Source organism: Arctopsyche grandis, chromosome 3, assembly GCF_051622035.1.
Source record: "Arctopsyche grandis isolate Sample6627 chromosome 3, ASM5162203v2, whole genome shotgun sequence".
In the NCBI taxonomy this organism is placed as follows: Eukaryota; Metazoa; Arthropoda; class Insecta; order Trichoptera; family Hydropsychidae; genus Arctopsyche; species Arctopsyche grandis.
This window is the reverse complement of record NC_135357.1, coordinates 31730280-31755203: the sequence shown is the minus strand read 5'-3', so window position 1 is coordinate 31755203 and position 24924 is coordinate 31730280. Positions and strand designations below refer to the sequence as shown.

Here is a 24924-nt window from a genome sequence, read left to right as displayed (position 1 = left end):
AATTAGCTTGATAGCTAAGATAATATATAAATAAATAAATATTGTGGCAAAGGGCATACATTTTCCAAATAAATACTATAATTGATTTCAAATCGAATTTAAAAACAATTGATACGTGTGGAACTTATTTTAGGAAGTAAGGGCGTAAATATCCCCGATTGCATATACTTTATTTTATGTATGTACATATTTTTAAATTTGAATAAATAGGAAACACAGTTTTCTCTCGAAATGTGATTATAATGTTTATGAAAAAAGTTTCATGTGTTATTTTTTTTAATGGAATCCGAAACTTTATTCGATATTAGAAAACATGCTCCTAAAATATGATATAAAAGGATTTTGATTCAAATAACTATCCAACAACTTTAATAGGAAAATAACCAAGGTATCAGTTTATATTTAAAATAAACTATACAGTGAGAATAAGTAAAGAATACAATGTGTGTAATCTTTCGTTCCATTCAAATAAATATGTAAATATGTAGGGAGAAGGCACATTAAGCAAAAAATTATGCCGTCGTTCAATACATACTTTACGAAGTAAAATATTTATTCTTATGAATTACCTGATACAATCTTATAACCCAAATTAATATTTTGATGTAAGTTATAGTAAGTTGACACAAAAATAACAAAAGAAGTCACTTTGCACTATTTTCTTTTTTATATTTCAAAAGCAATTTTTAAAATGTTTGGTAGTGAAAAAAAATTACCAATAATGCAAAACATTTCACTGAACTGCAGTTTGGATTTCAAAGTGTTGGAAACGAATTCAACTATTTTACCTCACCACTTTGATCTAAAATAGCAACGACAAAAGATTGAAAATATAATTGCCGCTAAAAGTATTTTTAATTTAGTTATAATTTATACAATCAATTTAGCATAGAACTGGTTCGGTGATTTTTGGTCACAAAGCGCTCGCCCAAAAGTTACTAAAATCTCTATAACGGAACATTTGGGAGCCGAAAAGTCTAACATACTAACGAGAACTCGAGTGCCAAATATTCCGTATTCGCGATTTTCATGGCAAAAATTGTCTTTTGGGCGATCGTGATGTAATCATAAAAGTAGAATGCATAGAATGGTCATTGTTAACAAAAGTATCGTCTAAAAGCGGGCCATGGAAGAGAGAGACGGAAAGTTAGAAGAGAGACAAGAGAGAGAGAGACGAAGTTTATTTTTTATTTTATTTTATTAATTGAAAAATCAACAGACAGGATGTACATAGATATGTATAAAAAAACAAATAGTAAATAAATAATATATGTAACATCCGAGTCCAATAATAGATTTTTACAAAAATGAAAAAGATAAATATGAGGAAAACAAATTAAAAAGTAAAGAATAAAGGCATGACAAAATATGTAGAACATTGCATAATTAAACTATAGTATTAAAATATTTGGAAAAGGTTATAAAATAGAATATAAGAAGAAATTGAAATTTACAAATATAAAACAAATGAAAAAGGTAAATACAAAATAAACAAATGAAAAAGGTAAATACAAAATAAACAAATGAAAAGGAAAAGAATGAAAGCTATAATATGATTAAATAGCACATTACATAACTAAACTAAAGTATAAAAATATTGGAAATATTGGAAAAATAGAATAGGAGAAGAAATGAATCAATCGGTCAAGATTCTCTTGATGTTAGACCTGAATTGATGTAGGGAAATACCAAATAGATCAACCTCATTCAGCTCTCCGTTAAATATACGATAAACGCGCTGCAGATAAAAATATTTTTAGGAATTAGTATTGAAAGGATCAAGTGAAAAGAGTGCAACGCGTCTAGAGTACCGAACTGGGATTCTGAAATTTATTCTTTATTATTTGATTTTGAAATTTATTTGATTCTGAAAGTTTAGCAAACAATGAAAAAACTCTGCCGCGCAGAGTTTTTGTATCACCATTTTTGGAGACTGAGAGTGATTCTATGCATTATACTTCTATGGATGTAACTAATAATACAATTACCATTTGTAAAAATAGTAAATAGTCAATTAATTTATGGTCACTATTTTTGCTCCTTCTATCTGATTTTAAATTTTGACAGTTCTCTGTTTATTCGATATTGACATGTACAACGCTATATTATTTTGACATGTATATATTTTCAACCACTAATAATGTTAATAAGAATCATGAAATCTTCATGTTTAATTTTTTCAATAAATATTTGGTACTTCTAGTATAGAAATATTATCTACCCGAATCATATTGTAAGGTTATTTGATCATTACGGTGATCCATTTGATTCATACAAAATGTCAAAAATGAAAAAAACTAAAACCAAAATCGATAAATCGAGCTATTCTACCGATAAGATGTTTAACTGTGAATATTGTGGTAAAAACTTCATATCAAATAGCACTTTAAAAATTCACATCAGAGTACACACAGGTGAAAAACCATACAAATGCAACATGTGCGACAAAAGTTTCTCTCAATCGGGTCACCTGGTCGATCACGTTAGAATGCACACAGGTATATTGAAATTATTGAAATGTATTTTATTGTACTTGCATACACGTGTAACTGATTATACATTTTGCAGGTGAGAAACCGTACCAGTGTTCCGATTGTGGAAAATCTTTCGGTCACAAGACGCACTTGAATGCACATATGCGTATTCACACTGGTGAAAAACCTTACAAATGCAATATCTGCCTGAAAACTTTTAGCCAACTTCACACCTTGAAATATCACAGCAACGTTCACACCGGTGGAAGTGTTTATAAATATGTAAGTAGAAATAAGTCTTATTCCGTTTATAACAAAATATATTGAGTCAAATGATTTGTATGTTTCTAGGCTACCCCCAATCGTGACGATATGCCGAACAAGTATGAATGTGATATATGCGGATCTGCTTTCAAATTGCGCCACTCTTTTAAGATACATCTTTTAAGCCATTCCGGAGAAAAACCTTACGTTTGCGAATTGTGCAACAAAGGTTCTCATATTAATCATTATTGACTGAATTTAGTTTATATATTTTTTTAATACGGTTTGTTTTTGATAGGTTTTTCACAGTCGAGTCATTTGAAGGAGCATTTGTTGACACATTCCGGCGGAAAAAAGCGTACGATCACCAAAAAACAATCTTCAGGTCATCCGTATAGATGTCCTCAGTGTGGAGCTCGCTTTGCCGGCCTTAGCGCTTTGAAGAATCATACTGGAAAACATACTGGTATATTGAATACTGGCCTAACGATTTTGATGAAATTACTTTTCCTATTATTCCTATATTTTTACCTAGACAACGAACTACGCAAATATAAACAAGAACTTGTATCTACCAGTTATTAATTAAAAGTTTGATCATACAACTTAAACAAAAAAGCGATTTTTGAAACAGTAAAGTTATATTACTGGCAGCTGCATCGTTGGTTGGGCTTTTGCCTAGCGCTGTGAGGTGGCTGGGTTCGATCCCATGAGTTGACCTCGATTGAAAATAATTTATTATGTGTATAGAGCAGAAAAATGTTATTTTATTTTATTTTTACATACATATATACAAATATACCAGGAAGGCTTAACAGGTAAACCCCAAATGCGCCTTCCTGGTCCACATAATTATTACATAGATACATGTAAATCTAAACAATATCTGACATCTATGGTCAGATATTACAAACATCGTATGAATACGATAAATAACGATGAATAACTTTCATGTAACAATACGAATTTTTATATTCGATAAACGACCACAGAGACATCTATGGTGAGCAATATGGCGAAACCTAAGATATGACAATAGCTAAAGGTTTGCAACAGAACATTGGGAAGGAAACGCCAATTTTTACAGGAACCGTTTCAATGAAAATCAGAAAAATTGGCAAATTCTGATAAGAAACGATCGACCTCGACAAACCAAGGTCTGGCCAACAACGAGACTTAGCGGGAATCGAACTCGTAACATCAAGTACGAAATAATTCAACATTCACTAGACCACGCTGCTGGTTGTAATGTTATAATAATAGAAGTAGCTTTAGGCGCTATATTGTTATCAAGTGACGATTGTCCACAGACAATCCTAAATAATTTTAGCATTAGTCGTATTTGATGCTTGGTGGTCGACTTATGTCCGATAAAAAATTCTCTGGGCAAGTGCATCGTTAAAAATTGCACGATGCATTCAAAAACACAATAAACAACATGGGATACATTTTTTAAATTGATCATTTAAGTAACATATTATTCAATTAATATCATATATTAAAGTTTTCATGAAAGCGACTTGGCGACAGTTAGCATACGCATACGCGTACAATATTGCGTAGTTATGGAAACGGTATGCGTGTATTGAAACAAGAAATGTATTCCAAAGGGCACTTCTATCATTATAACATTTCTCTGGTATAGAGTATATTATCTGTAATGCTGCTGGTCAAACTTGGATATTTGTGACTCGAAGTCGATCTTTTCCTATCAGAGTTTGCCAATTTTTCTGATTTCATTGTTGAAACGGGTCCTCCATTAACCCTTTGAGTGCTGACGTCTTCTAATCTATCTTGCAACAATTTAAAATAAACAAAAGAAGTCTATTAATGAATGTATTTTTCCAAAACTAGTAACATCTTCTTCATTGTTGTTAAAATGTAATGCTCACAATCTAAATGCCAAGCCACAATCTGAAATACTCAACAGTTAGGGATTTCCATTGGGAAATTCTGCTATGGTTATGAATTCAGAAATTCCGATGTAAACCAGTCTTTATAAACGTTGACATATGAATGACACGGATTACACGACCCATGTTCAATGCTACCTGGAAAGGTTTATTTGCGCTCAATTTGTATCGAAAATGCCGTCATAGCTATTAGTATTTCATAATGCTGCCGGTATTTATGAATGTGTCTGTACGGCTAAATATCAAATTATGTTTTTTGACCTTATATTCCTCAAATACATAGATAAAGTCATGGGTTGTTCACATCCGAATTTTTTTCGATGCTACCTGGATAGGATTAGGGGTAGTATTCTTGTTTACTTTGTACGTGCTCAAAATACAAGGCCTATCGGCATTTTTCAGTTCCGTGGACTTTTTGGCAAAACGTCTATCGGCGTTGGTCAGCACTTAAAGGGTTAAATTCGCTAAAAACCCATCCTACCCACTATTTGAGTATGATTTATGTAAAAAATTCATAGATGTCTGGTTAATTTCGAGTTTATCAGTGTCTCGTAATTCAGCGACTTATGTAATAAAAATGCCGCATTGTTTGTAATTGGCCAGGAAGGCGTATCGGGGTTTACCTGTTAGGCCTTCCTGGTATATATGTATATATGTATGTATGTATGTAAAATATATGAATACATTTAAAGCATGTATTTACCCAACCTGTTATTGGAGAGAGAATGTTGTGGTTGAAAATAAATTAATTAATATATAAAAATTGTGTACCTTCGACCCCGTCCCCGGAGACATGCTAAGTCTTCCAGACATTTTTACTATTATTTTAGTATAATTTATTTAAATCGTGTTGTAGGAATTAAAGCTTTCAAATGTGGAATTTGTGGACGATGCTTCACATCCAGATTCCTTCTCGCTTCGCATATGAGGACTCATACCGGCGAAAAACCTTATCAGTGTGAGATTTGTTCCAAATGTTTTTCTCAAAGGTAGGTTCTAATTTGTATTACTTATCTTGTTTTTTTTGCCTTTGAATATATTCAAAAAAATGTACGGTTTCAGATCAGTCCTTGTGTGTCATTTAAGAATGCACAGCGGTGACAAACGCTACGCTTGCGAACTTTGCACCAAGAGTTTCATCAGTCGTTCTGATCTCACCAAACACACGAGGACCCACACCGGCGAAAAACCTTACAAGTGCGAATTCTGCAGCTCGTGCTTCAGCCGCAGCAATCACTTGACACGCCACATGAAGATTCACTTCGAGAGCAAAAAGCCTAACAAAAGCTCTACAACCAAATCAAATGCACCATTCAAACCGAACAAAAACAACGTAGTGCCCGAATTGAACAGCCTGAATTGTCTCGAAACGAACGAGTCGCACTTGCTGTACGGAAAGGCTTTGTTCAACATCAACCATCTGATGTACCAGAACAATTTGATTGACTTTCAAAACTACGTGTCGATGGGGAACCTCATCGGCGAGGAGAGACATTTAGAAATACCGGAAAGCAGTACACATTTGAACGGCACTATTGACGCTTTGGAACACGATCGGTATCATATGATGGCGTTCAACAACACACTGAGGAATATTTACGAAAAGAAAGAGGGCCAGCAAGCGTATGAGAATTGCAATCTGTATGAGCAATATCCAGACATTTACGCACAGTTGGACAATATTAATTTCGATAGGGAAAAGATTGAGAAATTGTACGACAATGATGCTATGAAAAAATTCGCCATTGTTAAGAACAGTTGCAAATGGTTGCATCAGAATTCAAGTTGTCACCTGAAGAGCAGTTGCGAGGAAGTTAAGCTGCAAACAGTTGATAATAGAAATCCTTGGCAATGTGGAATTTGCGATACGGGATTTCCGTCGCAGACGGAATTGAACAATCATGTGAATTTGCACAAGTATGATGATAATTCGATAAAATATACAAAGTTGGTGAGTTATTACTTTATCTATGTACGTAGTAGCAATAGATGAAGTTTTGTGATCATGCGAAAAGTCGAAATTGAGATTTTGACTGATTCGAACTCAGAATCGATCACTGATCGCGTTTTCGTGATCTAAAAAAACCGGAAGTAGTACTTTTACTCTAGAGAATCGAGGTTTTTTATGTTTTTCTCAGAATCCTTTTGGTTTTTGGAACTGAAATTTCATATCTAGAAGTTTAAGCTTAATACCAAGCTATACATAAAATTTGGTGAGCATCCGACAACCGGAAGTGTCAGTTTACTCTTGTTCGATTTTTCTTCCACTATTTTTTTCGACCCCTTAAACATGTGTGCTCTTCATGAAAAAAATCAAGTATAATTATTGTATCAATATGATGTAAATAAAAAAAAAACCACAAAATTTAACTAACCAGAAGTGGGATTTTTTCCTCTTAGAAAAGTAAAAAATGTTGTGACTACGATTCTTTCCACACCCCTGAACGTATCAAGCTGAAAATTTATATTTGTATTCTTTATGTACTAACTTAGAGCTAATAAGGTTTTGATTAGAATTCGTAAACCGGAAGTAGTATTTTTTTTTTAAACCATATTTCATTATTTTTTAAATTATTTTTATTTTCTTGATATTTAATGTGTACAATAATTATAGTGATTTTAAGTAATAAAAAAATTTCGAACAAAATCCGTCAACCGGAAGTAGAACTTTTGTCTTGTGTAAGTTTCCCTACATTTGCGCTCAAATTGTATCGAAAATGCTCTCATAACCAGTATGTGTGAACGTGTATGTATGTTTAATTATCAAATTTTGTTTTGTGACCTTCTTATATTCCTCAAATACATAGATAAAGTCATGTGTAGGTCTCATCTGATTTTTTTTGTTTGTATAGTAAATTTTCATTTACTACGTATTAGCATGACGAGTGTACGTGTTTATTAATTTGTTTCAGGTAACAAATGCACAAACGGGAGAGTTAGAAGTAAAGGAAATAGTTCCTAGAGAAAAATTACAAATAGTTCCAAAAGAAAAACTTCAGTTACTTTTAGACCAATTTTTAACAAAAAAGACTACGGCAAAGACTAACGACATTGCAAAAAATCAAACTGAAGATACATTCCAATTAAAAAACGATATAGTTAACGCTGAAAGCAATTCAAATAATCAATTAGAAAATGTAGAAGTAGATGACACGTTGTTGAACGAATATGAAAACGATATTCCAAATTCCGATATCGAATCTGTCGATATCGATGTATGTAACGATGATGAAAAGTTACAAGAAAACAATGACGCAAATGTTGAATTACAAACAGATCCAATTGAACCAGAAACCAAATCCACCACAAAGAAAACTAAAATGTTGCCAAAAAAGGCAAAATCAAACGGCACCAAACAGTTCTCGTGCAAAGAATGTTCCAAAGCCTTCAAGTGAGTCGTGAGTTCAATTCATATTTATGATATGTAAATTTCATCCCATGTTTAAAATTTGCCATCGCTTCAGGTTTTCATACTCTCTCATGGTTCACATGAGATGTCACACGGGAGAACGGCCGTTCAAATGTACCATATGCAAGCGTGCTTTCGCCCAAAAGGGACGCCTGATACAGCATGAGCGAACTCACACTGGAGAGAAACCCTATCAATGTTGGAAATGTGGAACTGCCTTTCTGAATGGTGCAAACCTTAAGTAAGAATATAATTACGTCAAACATTTCTCACAAATTCTTCAGGAAACAATTCAAATTTTCACCTTTGCATGTAATTTCTCTATACTTGTTTCATGTCAGTCCTCAAACTGAAGTCAAGTTTCCAGAACTTTTTCTTTTACTTAAGTTTTTTAACACAAAAAAAAGAACAAGAGATTCAGGATCATTCAGTTAGTCAAATAACCAGCAGCATGGACTAGTGGTTAGCATATTAAGCTTTCGAGCAGAGTGGTCACAGGTTTAAATCCCACTAGAGTCCCGCTGCTGGCTAGACCTTGGTCGATTGTTTCTTATCAGTTTGCCAATTTTTATGATTTTCGTTGAAACGGTTCCTATAAAATTGCCATCTCCTTTTCTATCTCTCTTGCTATTTTCAAGTTATTCAGCGTCTTGAGGTTCACCAATTTTATAAAATGCTGCAAAAATTTCTCCATTGTATGTCACTGTGGATGTTTGTATGAATCCGCATTGTATAAAATGCTTATATACATATATTGGTTGATTGTATTTTATCTTTATAAATGCATTCGTCGCTTTGGAGCGATCTGTAAAAGCGAATGTTCTTGTTCTATGAAATAAATAAATAAAACTCTCAAAATTGCGGCACGGGACGCGTACGTGGATGGTGAGAGGCGTATCTTCACACCGCAGAAATGGGATACTTTTTAGGCAGATAGGTGTGTTGACCAATGTCCCGGCCTATGGAAATACATTAGTGTTTAGAATAGTTTTCTTTGTTGAACTGTATACGAGTATATAAGCGCCAAAGGAGCTGGTTGCTCGGCTTCGGAGGAGTGGGCTAGCTGAACTCCTGAAGCTCTCAGGGGCTGGTTTATATATACTTTAGTTTGACACGCGGCTGTGTAAGCATGTCATTGCTTGGGGGTCGTGCGATGGGGTCAGCGTCGTGCGCTCCAGATCGCTTGGCGCGTGTCTAGGTTGTCTGGAGGCTATTTTCTATGCAACAGCGATTCGTGTTTTCCTCCAGGTGCAGGGTCATGTGTTTAGAAGTCACTCGTCTGGATGTGCAGATGATACAATTCCTACAACTAGTGTAGCCTATTTTTGTTAATAAACAATAAAAGTTCGAACTTTTTAATTTCATTATTAATTCGTTCGATCTTATTTCGACAAACTTCTACATCTCTTCAAATATGGGAATCACAGTTCACTGTCAAACCTATGTATGTATGTCAATGCAAAGATAAAATATCACCGAAAACGCTCCTGGGGGTTAAGCTTGTCAAGGGATGCTGCGCTACATATTTAGCGCTTTTTTCGCAGAAGTAAAACTATCTAAAAAAAAATAAACACATGCCGCATACCTTTCTGTGTCTTTACCTTAAAACGCCGCGAAATTTCTACTTTGTATTTATCAACCATTCGATGAGTCATGATCTTTTTTTGCATGTATTTCAATACTTGATTATCTTTAAACGTTCAGTTCATTTTTAGTTCATACTTTTTAGCCTGTCATAACTCATAAACCGACGCGACACAAAACTCATTTTTACATTCAATATATGTAGTAATAATATTTGCTTTTTAAGTTTTGTGTAATAGATTTGTATTTATAAATCGGCACATGTCAACAAATTGTTTCGCTTATTTATACAAATTTCGTATAAGCCTCATAATTATTTGCAGATGCCATATGAAGATACACACCGGAGAAAAACCTTTCGAATGTGACGTATGCCATAAGAAATTCATACGTAAGACTAGTTTGAAAATCCATCAAAACACTCACACCGGAGAAACACCTTACAAATGCGAACATTGTGGCAAGGGTACGTCGAACATACACACACAAATACTCGTATCAAAATCAACATTTCACATTCAACATTGGCTTATTTCAGGTTTCCGACATCCTTCGTCTCTCACCACTCACCTCACCATTCACACGGGGAAGCGTCCTTACAAATGTGACCTGTGTGCGAGTGCTTTCAGCCAGCAGTCTACCCTCAAGATCCATCGCAGGACTCACACGGGTGAAAGGCCGTACAAGTGCAACGTGTGCAATCACACGTTTACCTCCAACAGTGAACTCCGTAAGCACGAGACGACACACTCGAAAGAAAAGCCTTACGTTTGCACGGTGACTCCGACTTGTCAGAAAGCTTTCCGGAGGAATTCTCATTTGAAACGACACATGGAGCGTCACGGCATCGTCCAAACGAGTGCAAAGTCCACGAAAAGTATCGTTCTGCAAGATACGGGAAGCGTGAGCGAAGACTGGACCCTTTAAATTGTGCAATAATACATATGTACTCGGTATTTTTGAGACATTTATTTGAAATAATTGAAGTATTGATATAATAATTAGGAATAAATTATTTATTATATATTAAAGTAGTGAACTTATATTTAACGGAACTGAAAATTGTTCGTATAAATATCGCTTTCATACGATTCTAGTCTTATAAACTTTATCACAGTTTATTTTGGTTGATGTATTTCATCGTTTTAAATCAATTTTTTAGCAGCACTTGTATTCAATATGTGCCAGAACAGCATCCATGTCGGGAATAAAACCGTCGTCACAACATTAAACAACCAATTTCCGTAGATCTGAAAATGGAAAAGTCTTATTTTTACTCAGAAATACATATTGAATATTTGATTTTAATTTAAATATAATATCATCTTTCATCTTCATATGGCTAGAAAAACTGTAATAACACGGTTTTATAAAGTTTCACTTTTGTTCTTTTGATCAAATATTGGAAAAATACAACATATTTATACAAGGACTGAACATTATTAATTATTAATTGATATAGAAACCAAATAAATATACTATTTAAGGTCCATTCATACTATCCAGCACTGCAAGTCAACAGCCCGGCACAGCAGTGCACGGAAAAGACTACTTCTCTTCATACTATACAGCAGCGCACGTTCATGTAAGCTTTGGCCGAATGAGAGGCAAAATCGGTTTACATTACATTACAGACCGCGACTATACAGCGCAAAATTGTTTGCGTAGTATCAATATCGTCACAATATGACGTTTCCGAAAATATTCAAATGCGCATGCGCACTTTCGTCAGTACGTGTGCATTCGCTATTATAATGTCACGTTGTGAGTGAATATTTCCACAGTGGCCAAAGAAAACCGGTTTTGCTCGATATGTTACGGTGACATGTACTGCTATATAATATGATTAGATCGTGTCGGCTATTGCTGTTACATCTACGCCACATTACGGAATCTATAGAATGTACTAAAGAATATTTTTCGTACTGCTGTTTATGTATGTTGTGCCAGTATGTATAGACCTTTATTCAACAATATTTTGCCCTGAATAAAACCGTATATTATAATAAATAGATTTAATATTTCATTAATCGTACCATTCCGTCAACGATTGAGAACATGATGGCTTGTTGTGAAGCTCGGATACCGCGGCTGATCAGCATCTTGCTGCTATCTTCCGGGAACATGAAAACAGTGTAGCAGCATACGACAAGCGTAGTCAATATCAACGGATGAAGTAGCAGCCAAGTAGTTTTGCTCAAAAACTTGCAAAATCTGTCAAAACCAATACATTATTTTGGGAACAATGTAAACGTCCATTTTATAAAATAAATGTGCATTTAAAAAAAAGTTTCTGTACATTACAAAAAATTTGTGTGCATTTCTAAATGATTGCATTAGAAAATTTGTTTTGATCATTGAAAAAAATATTTGCTACTTAAAAAGCGGATGAAATGTGTATTAAAATGACAGATGAACTGTATCAGCAATGTCGCGAATACCAACGTTTGGTTAGGTTTTATTTATTTATGGTTTGGTTAGGTTAGGTTAAGTTAGGGTTGGTTTTATTTAAATTTACATACATTACATTATTATTATATTACATTTCACAAGTGAGAAACAAAAGTAAACACTGTTGACAGTTGTCAATATCAGAAGACTGCAACGTTGCCACTTTCTTTATCTGTTCTAATGCTACAATCAATTTTTCTAATGGTCACTTTATAATGCCAAAATATTTTATTCGATGCACAATACGACATTGTTTAATGCACCGAAAATAATGCAAATTTTTAATGCACAAACATTTTTTTTAACCCTTTGGCTGCTACGAGGTTTTTCAATGTCCAAGCGAAAAATGCTAACATTTGTAATTACTTTATAAAAAAATAAATATAATATATTTTTTTACATACTTGCTTCGCCGAACGCGCGTAATTTTTTTAATACTTTATATACATTTTTAAGAAGCAGTTGTGGACTCGCGCTCTCTCTTTCTGTCTTGCTTTTACATGCGTGCGTGCGAAAGAGATACCTACATATATACACTAAATAAGTTTTGACGATTGTTTCCGACGCATTATTTTTTTCAATAATCTATTTTTAGACATCGATGTATTTGTCGTTGTTAAAACATGCGATACATTTGAAACAGGTAGCGGTCTTTCTCTCTTTCTTTCTTGGTTTTAATTGTGTATGTGTGAGCGAGACACACAAGGATGCGAAGTTTCTAATAATCAAATAATTTTTCAACATGTATCATAAACATTTTGTATGCATTTCAGTTGCATTTGATTGATTGCACGAATTCGTGACGTCTCGTAACCTATATAATTGAAAGTGGATTTCTATTGTTTTTTGCCATTTATTTTAACTCTGCAAAATGATATCGGACAGTGAAAGTGACGAAAGCGAAATAATAGCTTCTCGCCGAGGAAGTCGACAAATCAGCAGCTCTACTGATTCTGAAAATGAATTTATCGACAATAATCAATTCCCAAGTAATAACTCCTTATATGACTTTGACAACGAACCCGAAATTTACTTTGATGATGAACCCGAAATTGAAGAGCTTTTAAAAAATTGATAAATATTTATAAAGCTTGATTGAAAAATAAATATAAATACGTATATAAAAAAAATGTTTCGTGCCACCGATGCGCTGGCAAAGAAAGTATTGAAATACGACAATTAATGACGACAACAACGATCGTCGTAGCAATCTTCACCGATTTCAAAACAACGATTTATCGTTGTTGTAGCAGTCAAAGGGTTAATATACAAAGTATTTTTCTCATTGTACAGCTAAATAGCACCCGTAAACAATTAAAAAAAATAGATAAACAAGTGTTCCGTTTCTAAACAACAATTGACTAATATTTCCGGGTAGGTTTAAGAATTAAATACTCATTTGAAACGACATATGCCATTCATAAATAAATGGACAAAGCTTTAATTATTGAACGTAGCCGGTTATAATGCAATACAAATATATTAACGTCATCGGTTATAATTCAATACAAATATATTTACCGTGAAAATCGGCTCGGTATCTTGTTGGTAGGTATTTTGACGAGTAAAGCAAACGGTGCGTATACAGCAGCCAGACAGAATCCGAGAGAAAAGTTGTGCATCCCAACCGACAAGACGAGAGTTGCCAGTTCTAAAAGGACGAGGATATTGAGCAGGCGAAGTTCTTCACCCGCCAATGGCTTGCTTTGGACTGCATTTAAAATTGTCGGCAATACGACTATCAATACGGAAGCGATCGCCGCAAATCCGTAATAAATTGCTTCTTCCGTCGGCAACATGAAATATTCTACGCCTGAAACAAATCCAAATATATTAACCTATCATGTAAAATAAACCTATCGTGTATTTGTCGATTGACTGATTACCAATCTCGCTGATGATCTGCGGAGAGCACTGTACTCCGTAACCGATGAGATGCGTGACTAAATAAATGATTCCGATATGCAAAAGGTTCGACCTTCGGGGTGGCGCGTTTTCATCCGTATCGAAATCGTCCGCACCGATGAATTTCATTTTGGCATTGTGAACTCTCGTCGTTAGCCAGACTGCGAATGCTTTTATGAATAAAGCTCCTGTTAATATGCCGAGTGGTGGCATATATTGTCCTGAAAAGTATGGTTCCGGGTTAGGCGTTGTGTCTTTTCAGTAGAACTTGCTTTTTTTTACTAGATTTGAATACCTATAGAGACGAATCGCTCGGTTCCTGGACGCAAGTAAAAGAAGAAACTCTGGTGGAATCTTTCCAGTAAATTGTTCAAGCTTCGTAAAGTGCCTTCTAATGCGTGAGCTGGTCGACCCATTTTGGGAATTCTATCTCTGTCGGCTGCCCCTCCTTCAATGCCTTCCATCGTTACTGCTTCGATTCCGAATCGGTGGAATAGACCATGATTACCCGTGGGGACCTATTTTCAACATATGTATGAGCCGCTATATTTGAAAGTCCACTTTTCTTCACTTCGAGAAATATTTCACAAAACATTCAATATAATGTTTTGCGTTTAACAATATTTAAAAATAATGGTGGCCTGTAATCCGATTATTCTGCTTTTCCGAGATTCTGGACATATCGGATTAAAATAAGTGATAACAATTTGTGAATTAAGTCAAACATAAATAGTGTTTTTGGAACTGAATATTCGACTTCCGCCACTTTCAAATATAACGGCTCTTATTATATATTTGTTAAGTCATTTAGAATAAAAAAAAAAAGTTTTTTAAAAACATACCTCTTCTATAATTTGTATATAAAATTATTATTTTGAATAAAAATACCAATCATTTTATTTTACTACCGCCATCTATGTTTAAAACTAAAAACTGGATAGACGTCGGGCACTTTTCAGAAATTCAAATTTCAAACGCGTCTTACACGATATTTTTGCACCATCGTAATGGCGGAGGATCCATTTACTTATATTGATGACCAAAATGAGCAATATGGCAAAGTATGAAAACGATCGGATAAGAGGCAAATTTTTTCCTGAATTGTAATCGTAAGTGGTATGTAAAAATTTAAGCACTGTTCATCTGAGATGTTATTAAATATTATTAAATGAAGGAAGATGTTATTAAATATTTAATTTTAATTGGGTAGATTATTTTCTTATACCAGGAAGGCCTTACAGGTAAAACCTAATGCGCCTATCTGGCCAATTACATACATACAAACATCGACAATTTCTATGTAGAGTAGTTTTACAGAGCATCATATAGTGATCTATAGACAAATTCGACAAACATTTTTATATATCCGTGAATTCGAGATGCCGAAAACTTGAAATTTGCGAAAAATAGGACACGGTTGCTAATTCCTTGGAACCGATTCGATGAAATCAGATAAATAGGCAAACTCTGATCGAAAACGATCGACCTGGAGTCACATATTCAAGGTCTGGCCAGCAGCACCGGTGAACCCGTGACTACTAAGTTGAAAGCATTACACGCTAACCACTCATCAATGCTGCTGGTTAATATTATTTATATTATTAAATAATTGCTGAATTAAAAGTTTAAATTGTGAAATGAATATTAACTCATTATAGACCGTCCGAATAGTCGGAAAACTATGAGAATTCGCTTATTTTTCGTAAAGTAACAGTAAAATAGTAGGCTTTTTAAATTAAACATGGCTCCTAAATCATTTTATCAATTAAATTGAAAATTGGAACACAGCTTCTTTACAGTTGCCTTCGACCTTACGAATTATCACATCAGTATTTCTCAAACAGTGGTTGTATTTAATTTTGTATAAAATTTATATAAATGTGGTAGATTATGCTGACAGATGACGCTGTTCAGGACCACGGTTGGGATGTGGCAGTTTAGGTGAAAACCAAACACGTGCGTTTTCAGTCATGTTGTTTATTAAGACGATACGTGTTTAGCGACCAACCGCGCGGAGCACAGGTTCAACTGCGACTAACCGTTATATCTCTGCCCCTTTTCATCCCCTTCTCACAATCAGTCGTAACATACTCTTTCTCAGCCATAGCCCATACATCAGCCTTTCGTTCAATTCCAACCCTACATAAATTTCAATATTTTTTCACATAATAAACGATATTTTTCACATAATAAACGATAAAAAAGTCAAGCTTTAAACCATAATTTTTTTTTTAAATTGATTTATCGATATTTCGTATAAAATATGCTAGTACAATATCTACGAATGGAAGTTTGAAATGAAATCTTTTAAATATATATTTTTTTGTATCAAGTTTGTAGGATTTAAAAACACACTGTGTTGATAGCCTTTGAATGAAATTATATTAAAAACACAGCGTATGTGTTTATGACCCATAGTGAGCTAATATTGCCTTTTATTGAATAACAAACCATTTAAAAAAATGCTCGATCTATAAATGTTCTGTCATTAATAATTTTATCAATCATAATTAGTATCAGTTTGAAATGCGATAAAACTTACGCCAGTGAGTTGTGTTGTAACCATAGCAAAAAGAGTATTCAACGAATTGAGCCAGTTCTGCCAAGGACCCCGATTTCCGACCCAAGAATAACTAAAATATTAAAACGATCGTTAACAGTTGTAATCGAATAGAAATATACGTATGTATCAATACAGTACATGCCTATTTTTATACGAATTGTGAACGTTCCACTTCATGCACATTTTATGCACCAAATTTACAAGATCCAAATTGGGCAACTGTCCGTTCAAACCTTCCACTTTGACGTCTATGTATTCTGAAGAAAAAAAACAAACCAATTTGAGAAAAAGTATTCATTGCACATCTGTGAAAAAATTGTACAAATCACACTCACTGATTGATAGAGCCGGTAGTTCTAAATTGATTGCCGCTTGTATGGCTCCAGCTCTACCTTTCAGATTCCCAGAATCGAGAATCTTTTTGCGAGACTTTTGACCGCCGTCTTTGGAATAAAACGGACCGTATCTAATATCGTCTCTTCCAGAACTTCCCATACCGTGATAGGCTTCTAGCCAAGCCTGAGCGCCCAGTTGCTCGTGCTCCGTCACCAGCATGATAATATCTTTAGCCCAATACTTTCGACCTGCAATATATTCATCAATAGTATAGTGACAATGTTTTTCAAAATATACATATGTACATAGTTATCGTTTCATATTTACTTCTGGCAAATTTGGCAAAGGCCAACATGAGTGCAATTCCAGCGTTGGTAGGTCTATGCTGCGACGATAGGGGTCTGTATGGAGCACTCAAAACTAGAGCTTCGGAAGAAGCTGACCTGCCAGCTCTCAGTATTCCGTAAACGTTCTCTCCGTGGAAAACTTGTCCTTTGCCGAGTGGATAATGCAAGGTGAAGTTGTGGGTATATACGTCTAAGTTGATTTGATGCATCTTTGCAGCGAGCCATGGAATCGGAATCGAGTCCCGGTTCGCGTAATTTTCCTAGAGATTATTTGTTATGCGTAAAAATCTTAAAAATGATTCAACGGAATTAAGGGCGAAATCACACAGAAAGGCACGCGGCACGTGGTTTTTTTTAGATACTTTTAAACAAGCGAAAAAAATTCAATCATAATAGTTTTATTCCTAGTGTTACGTACACCACTGAGTAAGTGCAATCGGATTAGGCCGAGTAGCATCCCAGAGACTGTGTGACCGTTATAATTGGTTTCAAGGATTATCTCTGGACTAAGTGCAAGTAGGCTAAACAATGGCCACCGAATTGGCCCTTCCCAGAAGTGACCGATACCGTGGGACTGAGTGTCGTGAGAATACATATCAGGGTACATGCCTAAACAATAGGGAAGTAACCGGACGTCGTAGATGTCCTGAGCGGCCTATCCGTTATAAGGCGGTACTTAGGCGATATCAAGACATTCTGGACGGAGCACTGCCAGTGCGTATATTTCCTTAATCATCAATAAATGCCGTGAAACGACTTTGGCCTTTTACTTGGATCCTCCACCCACCCCTACGCAACACTAGCTTTTAAATTGTTTCAAAATATGTATGTTCGCCAGCTTTGCTTGATAAAAATTTTCTTAAGTCATTACTAGAGGTAGGATAGTCACAGTGCTATCCATTGTTCGGCAAACCTTTAACAATGCATTTACAACCTTTGAACAATACACGGCCCCCTCAGGCTCCGGTGACTAGTCATTACAATTGCATTAATTTAGCTTCTACGGTTTCTAATAATAATCTGTTTCTCTCCTTTCATCCCGGGAACTGTCAGTGAATTGTCTCCGCGATAAAAAGCCACCGTGATGAAATGGTTACATTCTAAATATTCTTTCGCAAATTGTAATGGAATGTAGAATTAAGAGGATGTGGGTCACAATTTTATACAAATTATTGCATCTTCAAAAAAAAAAAAATCTATTTCTCAGACATCATTTTTTTCATGTTTGCTTCAGTAAAAATTTGTTAAATAAACAGACATCTTCGTATAGAAGGTCAACATTTCAAATGATATTTAATAATTTTGTTAATTCTCCAATTGAAGAAAATTCGATTTTCATGTTTGGTTTAAGGACAAGACTAAAATGAATTGAAATTTGTTACTTTTGAAGTCAAACCATTTCTGTACATATAAAAAAGTGAGGATTTTTAGGGGCAATGTGGGACACGCAGAGAAATGTTATAATAATAGAACTGCCTTTACGAATAAATAAATTGCTTCAATATTGCGCGGTACGTCTGCATAACTACGCTAAAACGCACGGAATACAATCAGGGTCATCACATATTCACTACAAAAATTAATGTTTTATTTTAATATAGATTTATTTACAATTTGAGTATATGTTGGTGTTGGGCGTTGGTGGCCAATGCGTTTCTTTTCTAAGTTGGCGGATTATTTTTATCCATTTTTTTGTATTTGTCTGTCCTTGGGAACTCTTAAATTAACGTGTAATGTATAGTTTCAACAAAAATATGTATAATATAAAATGAACGATGTTTATATTAATTAAACTTAAATAATTGGTTATTAATATAATTGAGTATTCGACGCCACCAAGAGAAATGTTTTTACATTTATTCAAAAATAATTTTTACATTTCTCTGGTGCCACCCCTGAAATGTTATGTAGAATGCGGGCGATCGCTATGACACTTTTAAAAACTGTCAAACTACGATGTTAATTGAATAATATGTTACTTAAATGATCAATTTACTTATAAAAATGTATCCCATGTTGTTTATTGGGTGTTTTTGAATGCATTGTGCAATTTTTAACGATGCACTTGCCCAGAGAAGTTTTTATCGGACATACGTCGAGCACCAAGCATCAAATACGACTGATGCTAAAATTATTTAGGAATGTCTGTGGACAATCGTCACTTCTTTTTCCAGGAATCGGGGCGGTTTGGCTCTATTTACAAAGCTAGTCTAAAAAAAAAAGGTTCGGCGAACCTTCAACAATGCATTTACAACAATTGAACAATGAATGGCGCGCTCTGGGTCCGCTCTTTCATTATAACCAGAGATAGCCGCGGAAATGTGCTTTTTCCAGGAAACAGGGCAAACTACAAAGCTAGAGAGCAAAAAAAAAGGTTCACCATAAAAATGAACAATGCACGGCGAGCAATGAACAATGAACGGCGCAGGGTCGCGCCGGCCTATGATTATAACTAGAGGTAGGACCAGAAATGTGCCGTTCTTTGTTTGTTGTTCGCCGTGCATTTTTCATTTTTTTTTTGCACTATAGCTTTTTAGTTTGCCCTGTTTCCTGGAAAAAGGACGCTTTCGGTCCTACCTCTAATTATAACATTTCTCTGGGGACACGGGATTTGTCTGTTGATCTCGAGACAGTACCGCTCAAATAGGGCCTTCCGAAACAACCTTGATCGGACATCCGAATTCGATTTGAGGAACTCCTACAGTAAGAAGACAAGCAAACGACGTGCCGTTCTTCCCTGTGTGATTTCGTCCTAATTTCACTCACTCTAATTTCATCTTCGAGTTCATTATAATATTGTTTCGCCGATCCGTCGTTGACGAAATCCGATTGAACCAAGCCTAAAAAACATGAATTTGTACAATGTATACAGTTGAGCGTATCGTATCAGACAGCCGGTATAGGACTTACCCGGTAGTAGAGCGTTTTCAGAGAAATAGTTTCCATTGCTGAAAAACTCGTGTGCGAGCAGACAGAACCAAGCGTATGCGACGAAGCACGCAAATAAACATAATGGTAGATGAATACGGACGAGGTTATACGAGTATTTGTTCGGTCTCGTTTCGGGATCCGATAGTAAGCTCATTTTTCAATCGTAGCCCTGACAATCAGATTGACATGTCAGAAAATAGTATATCAAATAATAATATGTTTATATGACATAATATATTAGTAATATTTAACGTAAAAAATGAAATATAATGAAAAGTTAGAGTTTTGACGTACAGGTTATGCGGCCACCGATGACAGCCGACACCCAATAATATTACACGCTGACCAACTTAATTGATTGTACACAAAAATAATATCTTACTTTTTCGGTTTGGTGATTATTCTGCACAAAGTGATCTCGATCACGGAATATCTGGCACCCAAAAACTACATCACGAAATATCGTACTAACGAGTACTAGCTTAATTTATTTTTACGGTATAGCGGGTACAGAGAAATGTAATAATAATAGAAGGGCCCTTACGAATAAATAAATTGTGTCAATATTACGCGGTACTTCTCCATAACTACGCTACAACGCACGGAATACAATCAGATCTATTTACTTATTAAAATGTATCCCATCTTGTTTATTGTGTGTTTTTGGATGCATTGTGCAATTTTTTAACGATGCTTGCCCATTTTGCAAGTAATATAAACAAACAGAGAAGTTTTTATCAGGCATACGTCGAACACCAAGCATCAAATACGACTGATGCTAAAATTATTTAGAAATGTTTGTGGACAATCGTCACTTGACAACAATATAACGCCTAAAGCAGTGGTTCTTAACCTTGTTGGAGGTACTGAACCCCACCAGTTTCATATGCGCATTCACCGAACCCTTCTTAAGGTCTGTTCATACTTAACAGCACTGCACGGCTTCAGCACTGCACGGCTTCAGCACTGCACGGCTTCAGCAATGCACGGCTTCAGTACTGCACGGCTTCAGCACTGCACGGCTTCAGCACTGCACGGCTTCAGCACTGCACGGCTTCAGCACTGCACGGCTTCAGCAATGCACGGCTTCAGCACTGCACGGCTTCAGCACTGCACGGCTTCAGCACTGCACGGCTTCAGCACTGCACGACTCCGTTTCAAATATGTCATTTTATTACATTTCTATTCTTATCTACCTACACGTCGCGGTCACGTCACGCTTATAGCAATTTGGCCGAGTGAAAGGCAAAATCGGCTTACTTATACATTACAGGCCATGACGATACGGCGCAATATTGCTTACGTCGTATTTTCGAGTACTTACAATATGAATGCATTCACGTGCATTCGTAGCTACGCGTCAGAATACAAGTCGGCAAAAATGTTTCGGCGTTTATCGAACGAAAAATTATATATAATCGCGTTTTTGTTGGAAGAAGAAACTCAAGAAGGCAATAAAAAAGCACGGAGACGTTTTGATGTGCATCCCATGTTAAAAAATAGAAAAACCGAAGGAGAGTTTTGTACACTGTATAAGGAGCTTGTGGATGATGGACAAAATTTTTTTAAATATTTCCGTAAAAAAATTAATTTTTTTTTAAATATTTGCGCCAAAACCATGTCGAAAGATTGAACAGCTGTCAACTGTCACTATCGATAATTGGTCCAAAACAGCAAAGCGGCAGACTCATGGCAAGTAATTCGCGTGTATATTTCCACGATGGCCAAAAACACGGATACGATACGTTGATGGATGTTGCCGTAAGGTTTGAACAGGAAATATCGGGTACTGCTGTAAACCTGCCGTGGCGTAAACGTGACGGTTGGTATGAATATACAAAATGTACCAAAGAATACTTTTCGTACGGCCGGGGATACCTGCTGAAGTCGGTACGTGCTGACTAGGTATGAACAGACCCTTAAAAGTCTGTTCATTGCCTTCTTGAGCTTCTTCTTCCAACAACAACGCGATTATACATCATTTTTTGTTCGATAAACGCCGAAACATTTTTGCTGACTTGTATTCTGACGCGTAGCTACGAATGCACGTGTATGCATTCATATTGCAACTACTCGACAATACGACGTAAGCAATATTGCGCCGTATCGTCATGGCCTGTAATGTATAAGTAAGCCGATTTTGCCTTGCACTAGGCCAAATTGCTGTAAGCGTGACGTGTAGGTAGATATGAATATATGGGGACTAATCTAGTTGTGAAGGTGTTCTTCACCACCAGTCCGCCATGTGTTATAGACAGGTTCGTCTGTGTTCGGTATTAAATACAGCTATATGTTGGATATGGTATTTATTTTGAAGTAACAACGTATGATTAATTGTTGGCAAAAGTATGTCGTTCAGAGGTCTCTGGATGTGGTAGAGTGTCGCTGGCTCGGCATTCGGCTATGTTCAGCAAGTCTCTGGATACGGCAGTGTGTTGCTGGCTCGTTCGGCTGGTTGATCTTCCAAGTCCGCGTAGTGTAGTGGTGGCAGGTCAGGAGCTGGATGTCGACTCTCTGCTGCTGTGTGTCGGCGCTTGCTGCTGTGGGTCGACTGGTGTTGTTTGGGTTGTACCTCCTTTTATAGTGTTTCTGGTTGCTGGCAGTTGTTGATGCGTATGCGAGGAATGTGTTTTTGTCAATGGGGTAGACTTTTCTGGAACGATTGGCACCGTTCCGCTCGATGTAGTTTAATGTATGGGGACTAGTCTAGTTGTGAAGGTCTTCTTCACCACCAGTCCGCCATGTATTATAGACAGGTTCGTCTGTGTTCGGTATTAATACAGCTATATATTGAATATGGTATTTATTTGGTAGTAACACGTATACACAAGTATGATTAATTGTTGGTAAAAGTATGTCGTTCAGAGGTCTCTGGATGTGGTAGAGTGTCGCTGGCTCGGCATTCGGCTATGTTCGGCTAGTCTCTGGATACGGTAGAGTGTCGCTGGCTCGGCATTCGGCTATGTTCAGCAAGTCTCTGGATACGGCAGTGTGTTGCTGGCTCGTTGTTCGGCTATGTTCGGCAAGTCGCTGGATACGGCAGTGTTGCTGGCTCGTTGTTCGGCTATGTTCGGAAGGTCTCGGGATACGGCAGTGTGTTGCTGGCTCGTTCTTACGGCTATGTTCGGAAGGTCTCGGGATACGGCAGTGTGTTGCTGGCTCGTTGTTCGGCTATGTTCGGCAAGTCGCTGGATACGGCAGTGTTGCTGGCTCGTTGTTCGGCTATGTTCGGAAGGTCTCGGGATACGGCAGTGTGTTGCTGGCTCGTTCTTACGGCTATGTTCGGAAGGTCTCGGGATACGGCAGTGTGTTGCTGGCTCGTTGTTCGGCTATGTTCGGCAAGTCGCTGGATACGGCAGTGTTGCTGGCTCGTTGTTCGGCTATGTTCGGAAGGTCTCGGGATACGGCAGTGTGTTGCTGGCTCGTTCTTACGGCTATGTTCGGAAGGTCTCAGGATACGGCAGTGTGTTGCTGGCTCGTTGTTCGGCTATGTTCGGAAGGTCTCGGGATACGGCAGTGTGTTGCTGGCTCGTTCTTACGGCTATGTTCGGAAGGTCTCAGGATACGGCAGTGTGTTGCTGGCTCGTTGTTCGGCTATGCTCGGAAGGTCTCGGGATACGGCAGTGTGTTGCTGGCTCGTTCGGCTGGTTGATTTTCCAAGCCCGCGTAGTGAAGTGGTGGCTGGTCAGGAGCTGGATGTCGACTGGTCTGCTGCTGTGTGTCGACGCTTGCTGCTGTGGGTCGACTGGTCTGGTGCTGTGTGTCGACGCTTGCTGCTGTGGGTCGACTGGCGTTGTTTGGGTTGTACCTCCTTTTATAGTGTTTCTGGAATCACCTGATCGATGGTGGTGGTTTGTTGATGCGTAAGCGAGGAATTTGCTTTTGTCGAGGGGTAGAATTTTCTGGAATGATTGGCGCCGTTCCGCTCGATGTAGTTTAATGGTGGCGGCGTGTTTCGACCGTTTTGGTTCCACTCGACTGGTAGGGGCGTTCCGCTTGAGTTTAATATAATGACTGCAGGTGTGCGTCGTCTGGGTTTCGTGCTCGAGTGTGAAGGGTGGATCATTCTCGAAGGATTTGGCATCGTTCCGCTTGAGTTGGATTTGGCGCCGTTCCGCCTGAGTTTGATATAATGGTTGCAGGTGTGCGTCGTCTGGGTTTCGTTCCGCTTGAGTTGGATTTGGCGCCGTTCCGCCCGAGTTTAATATAATGGTTGCAGGTGTGCGTCGTCTGGGTTTCGGGAATGTATTCTGCGTCGCAGTAACTGTTTTGATGAATGTGACGAGATTCCCACAAATGGCTGCAGGTGTGCTTCGACTGGTTTGTTTCCGCTCTACTGGTAGGGGTGGAGCTTTCTCGAAGGTTTTGCGATTGATTCTGTGGCGGCTCGCTTATACGACATGGTCGAGTTTGGTTGCCTTCCTGCGAGTGGGGACCAACCCGGCTGGGTTCGGAGAGCCGCTACTCACTCTGTCTTCAGCTGTCATATAATAAACACGTGCATTAACATGCCAGTCGTCTCATTCGTTCATCCTCCATAATTCCAAGAAGTGCACGTGTTGTTTACGTGTGCGAGTTCTGCGAGGAATGTGGTTTGTTGTTGTGGAATATTCTCGAATGTTTCGATGACGATGACGAGATTCCTACAAATAGAAATGTAATAAAATGACATATTTGAAACGGAGTCGTGCAGTGCTGAAGCCGTGCAGTGCTGAAGCTGTGCAGTGCTGAAGCCGTGCAGTGCTTC

At 37.0% G+C, this 24924-nt stretch overlaps 4 protein-coding genes across 4 annotated transcripts in view; 3 read left to right on the top strand and 1 right to left on the bottom strand.

Moving 5' to 3' along the window:
- The window catches only part of LOC143909201 (uncharacterized), a 171080-nt gene that overhangs the window by 86025 nt on the left and 60131 nt on the right, over positions 1 to 24924 (top strand). The gene's annotated exons all lie outside the window — the stretch shown is intronic.
- Positions 2063 to 11076, top strand: LOC143909611 (uncharacterized). The gene is made up of 10 exons (XM_077427683.1): positions 2063 to 2498; positions 2569 to 2756; positions 2826 to 2967; positions 3037 to 3204; positions 5508 to 5640; positions 5714 to 6602; positions 7564 to 8042; positions 8116 to 8301; positions 9968 to 10110; positions 10183 to 11076. Exons 1-10 carry the CDS (start codon positions 2279 to 2281, stop codon positions 10569 to 10571), a joined length of 2937 nt encoding a protein of 978 aa, XP_077283809.1. The 5' UTR covers positions 2063 to 2278; the 3' UTR covers positions 10572 to 11076.
- On the bottom strand, positions 10606 to 20582 carry GAA1 (glycosylphosphatidylinositol anchor attachment 1). Its single transcript, XM_077427689.1, has 12 exons — positions 20472 to 20582; positions 20157 to 20346; positions 20013 to 20086; positions 17227 to 17506; positions 16899 to 17147; positions 16706 to 16820; positions 16543 to 16633; positions 14296 to 14518; positions 13982 to 14221; positions 13617 to 13908; positions 11681 to 11858; positions 10606 to 10894 (listed from the first exon to the last, which is right to left on the bottom strand). Exons 2-12 carry the CDS (start codon positions 20329 to 20331, stop codon positions 10790 to 10792), a joined length of 2022 nt encoding a protein of 673 aa, XP_077283815.1. The 5' UTR covers positions 20332 to 20346; positions 20472 to 20582; the 3' UTR covers positions 10606 to 10789.
- On the top strand, positions 22473 to 24044 carry LOC143909200 (uncharacterized). Its single transcript, XM_077427102.1, has 2 exons — positions 22473 to 23484; positions 23749 to 24044. Exons 1-2 carry the CDS (start codon positions 23193 to 23195, stop codon positions 24042 to 24044), a joined length of 588 nt encoding a protein of 195 aa, XP_077283228.1. The 5' UTR covers positions 22473 to 23192.

What these genes read in the sequence shown, in the direction of transcription:
- LOC143909611 (XM_077427683.1), top strand. Translation starts at nt 2,279, where the DNA reads ATGTCAAAAATGAAAAAAACTAAAACCAAAATCGATAAATCGAGCTAT. An exon ending in TCATACTGGAAAACATACTG is followed by an intron (nt 3,205 to 5,507) that starts GTATATTGAATA and finishes ATCGTGTTGTAG; the next exon opens with GAATTAAAGCTTTCAAATGT. An exon ending in TCCAAATGTTTTTCTCAAAG is followed by an intron (nt 5,641 to 5,713) that starts GTAGGTTCTAAT and finishes GTACGGTTTCAG; the next exon opens with ATCAGTCCTTGTGTGTCATT.
- LOC143909200 (XM_077427102.1), top strand. Translation starts at nt 23,193, where the DNA reads ATGTTCGGCAAGTCGCTGGATACGGCAGTGTTGCTGGCTCGTTGTTCG. An exon ending in AGGTCTCGGGATACGGCAGT is followed by an intron (nt 23,485 to 23,748) that starts GTGTTGCTGGCT and finishes AGGATACGGCAG; the next exon opens with TGTGTTGCTGGCTCGTTGTT.
- GAA1 (XM_077427689.1), bottom strand. Translation starts at nt 20,331, where the DNA reads ATGAGCTTACTATCGGATCCCGAAACGAGACCGAACAAATACTCGTAT. An exon ending in CTTTGCCAAATTTGCCAGAA is followed by an intron (nt 17,148 to 17,226) that starts GTAAATATGAAA and finishes AATATATTGCAG; the next exon opens with GTCGAAAGTATTGGGCTAAA. An exon ending in ATACCGAGCCGATTTTCACG is followed by an intron (nt 11,859 to 13,616) that starts GTAAATATATTT and finishes TGGTTTTGACAG; the next exon opens with ATTTTGCAAGTTTTTGAGCA.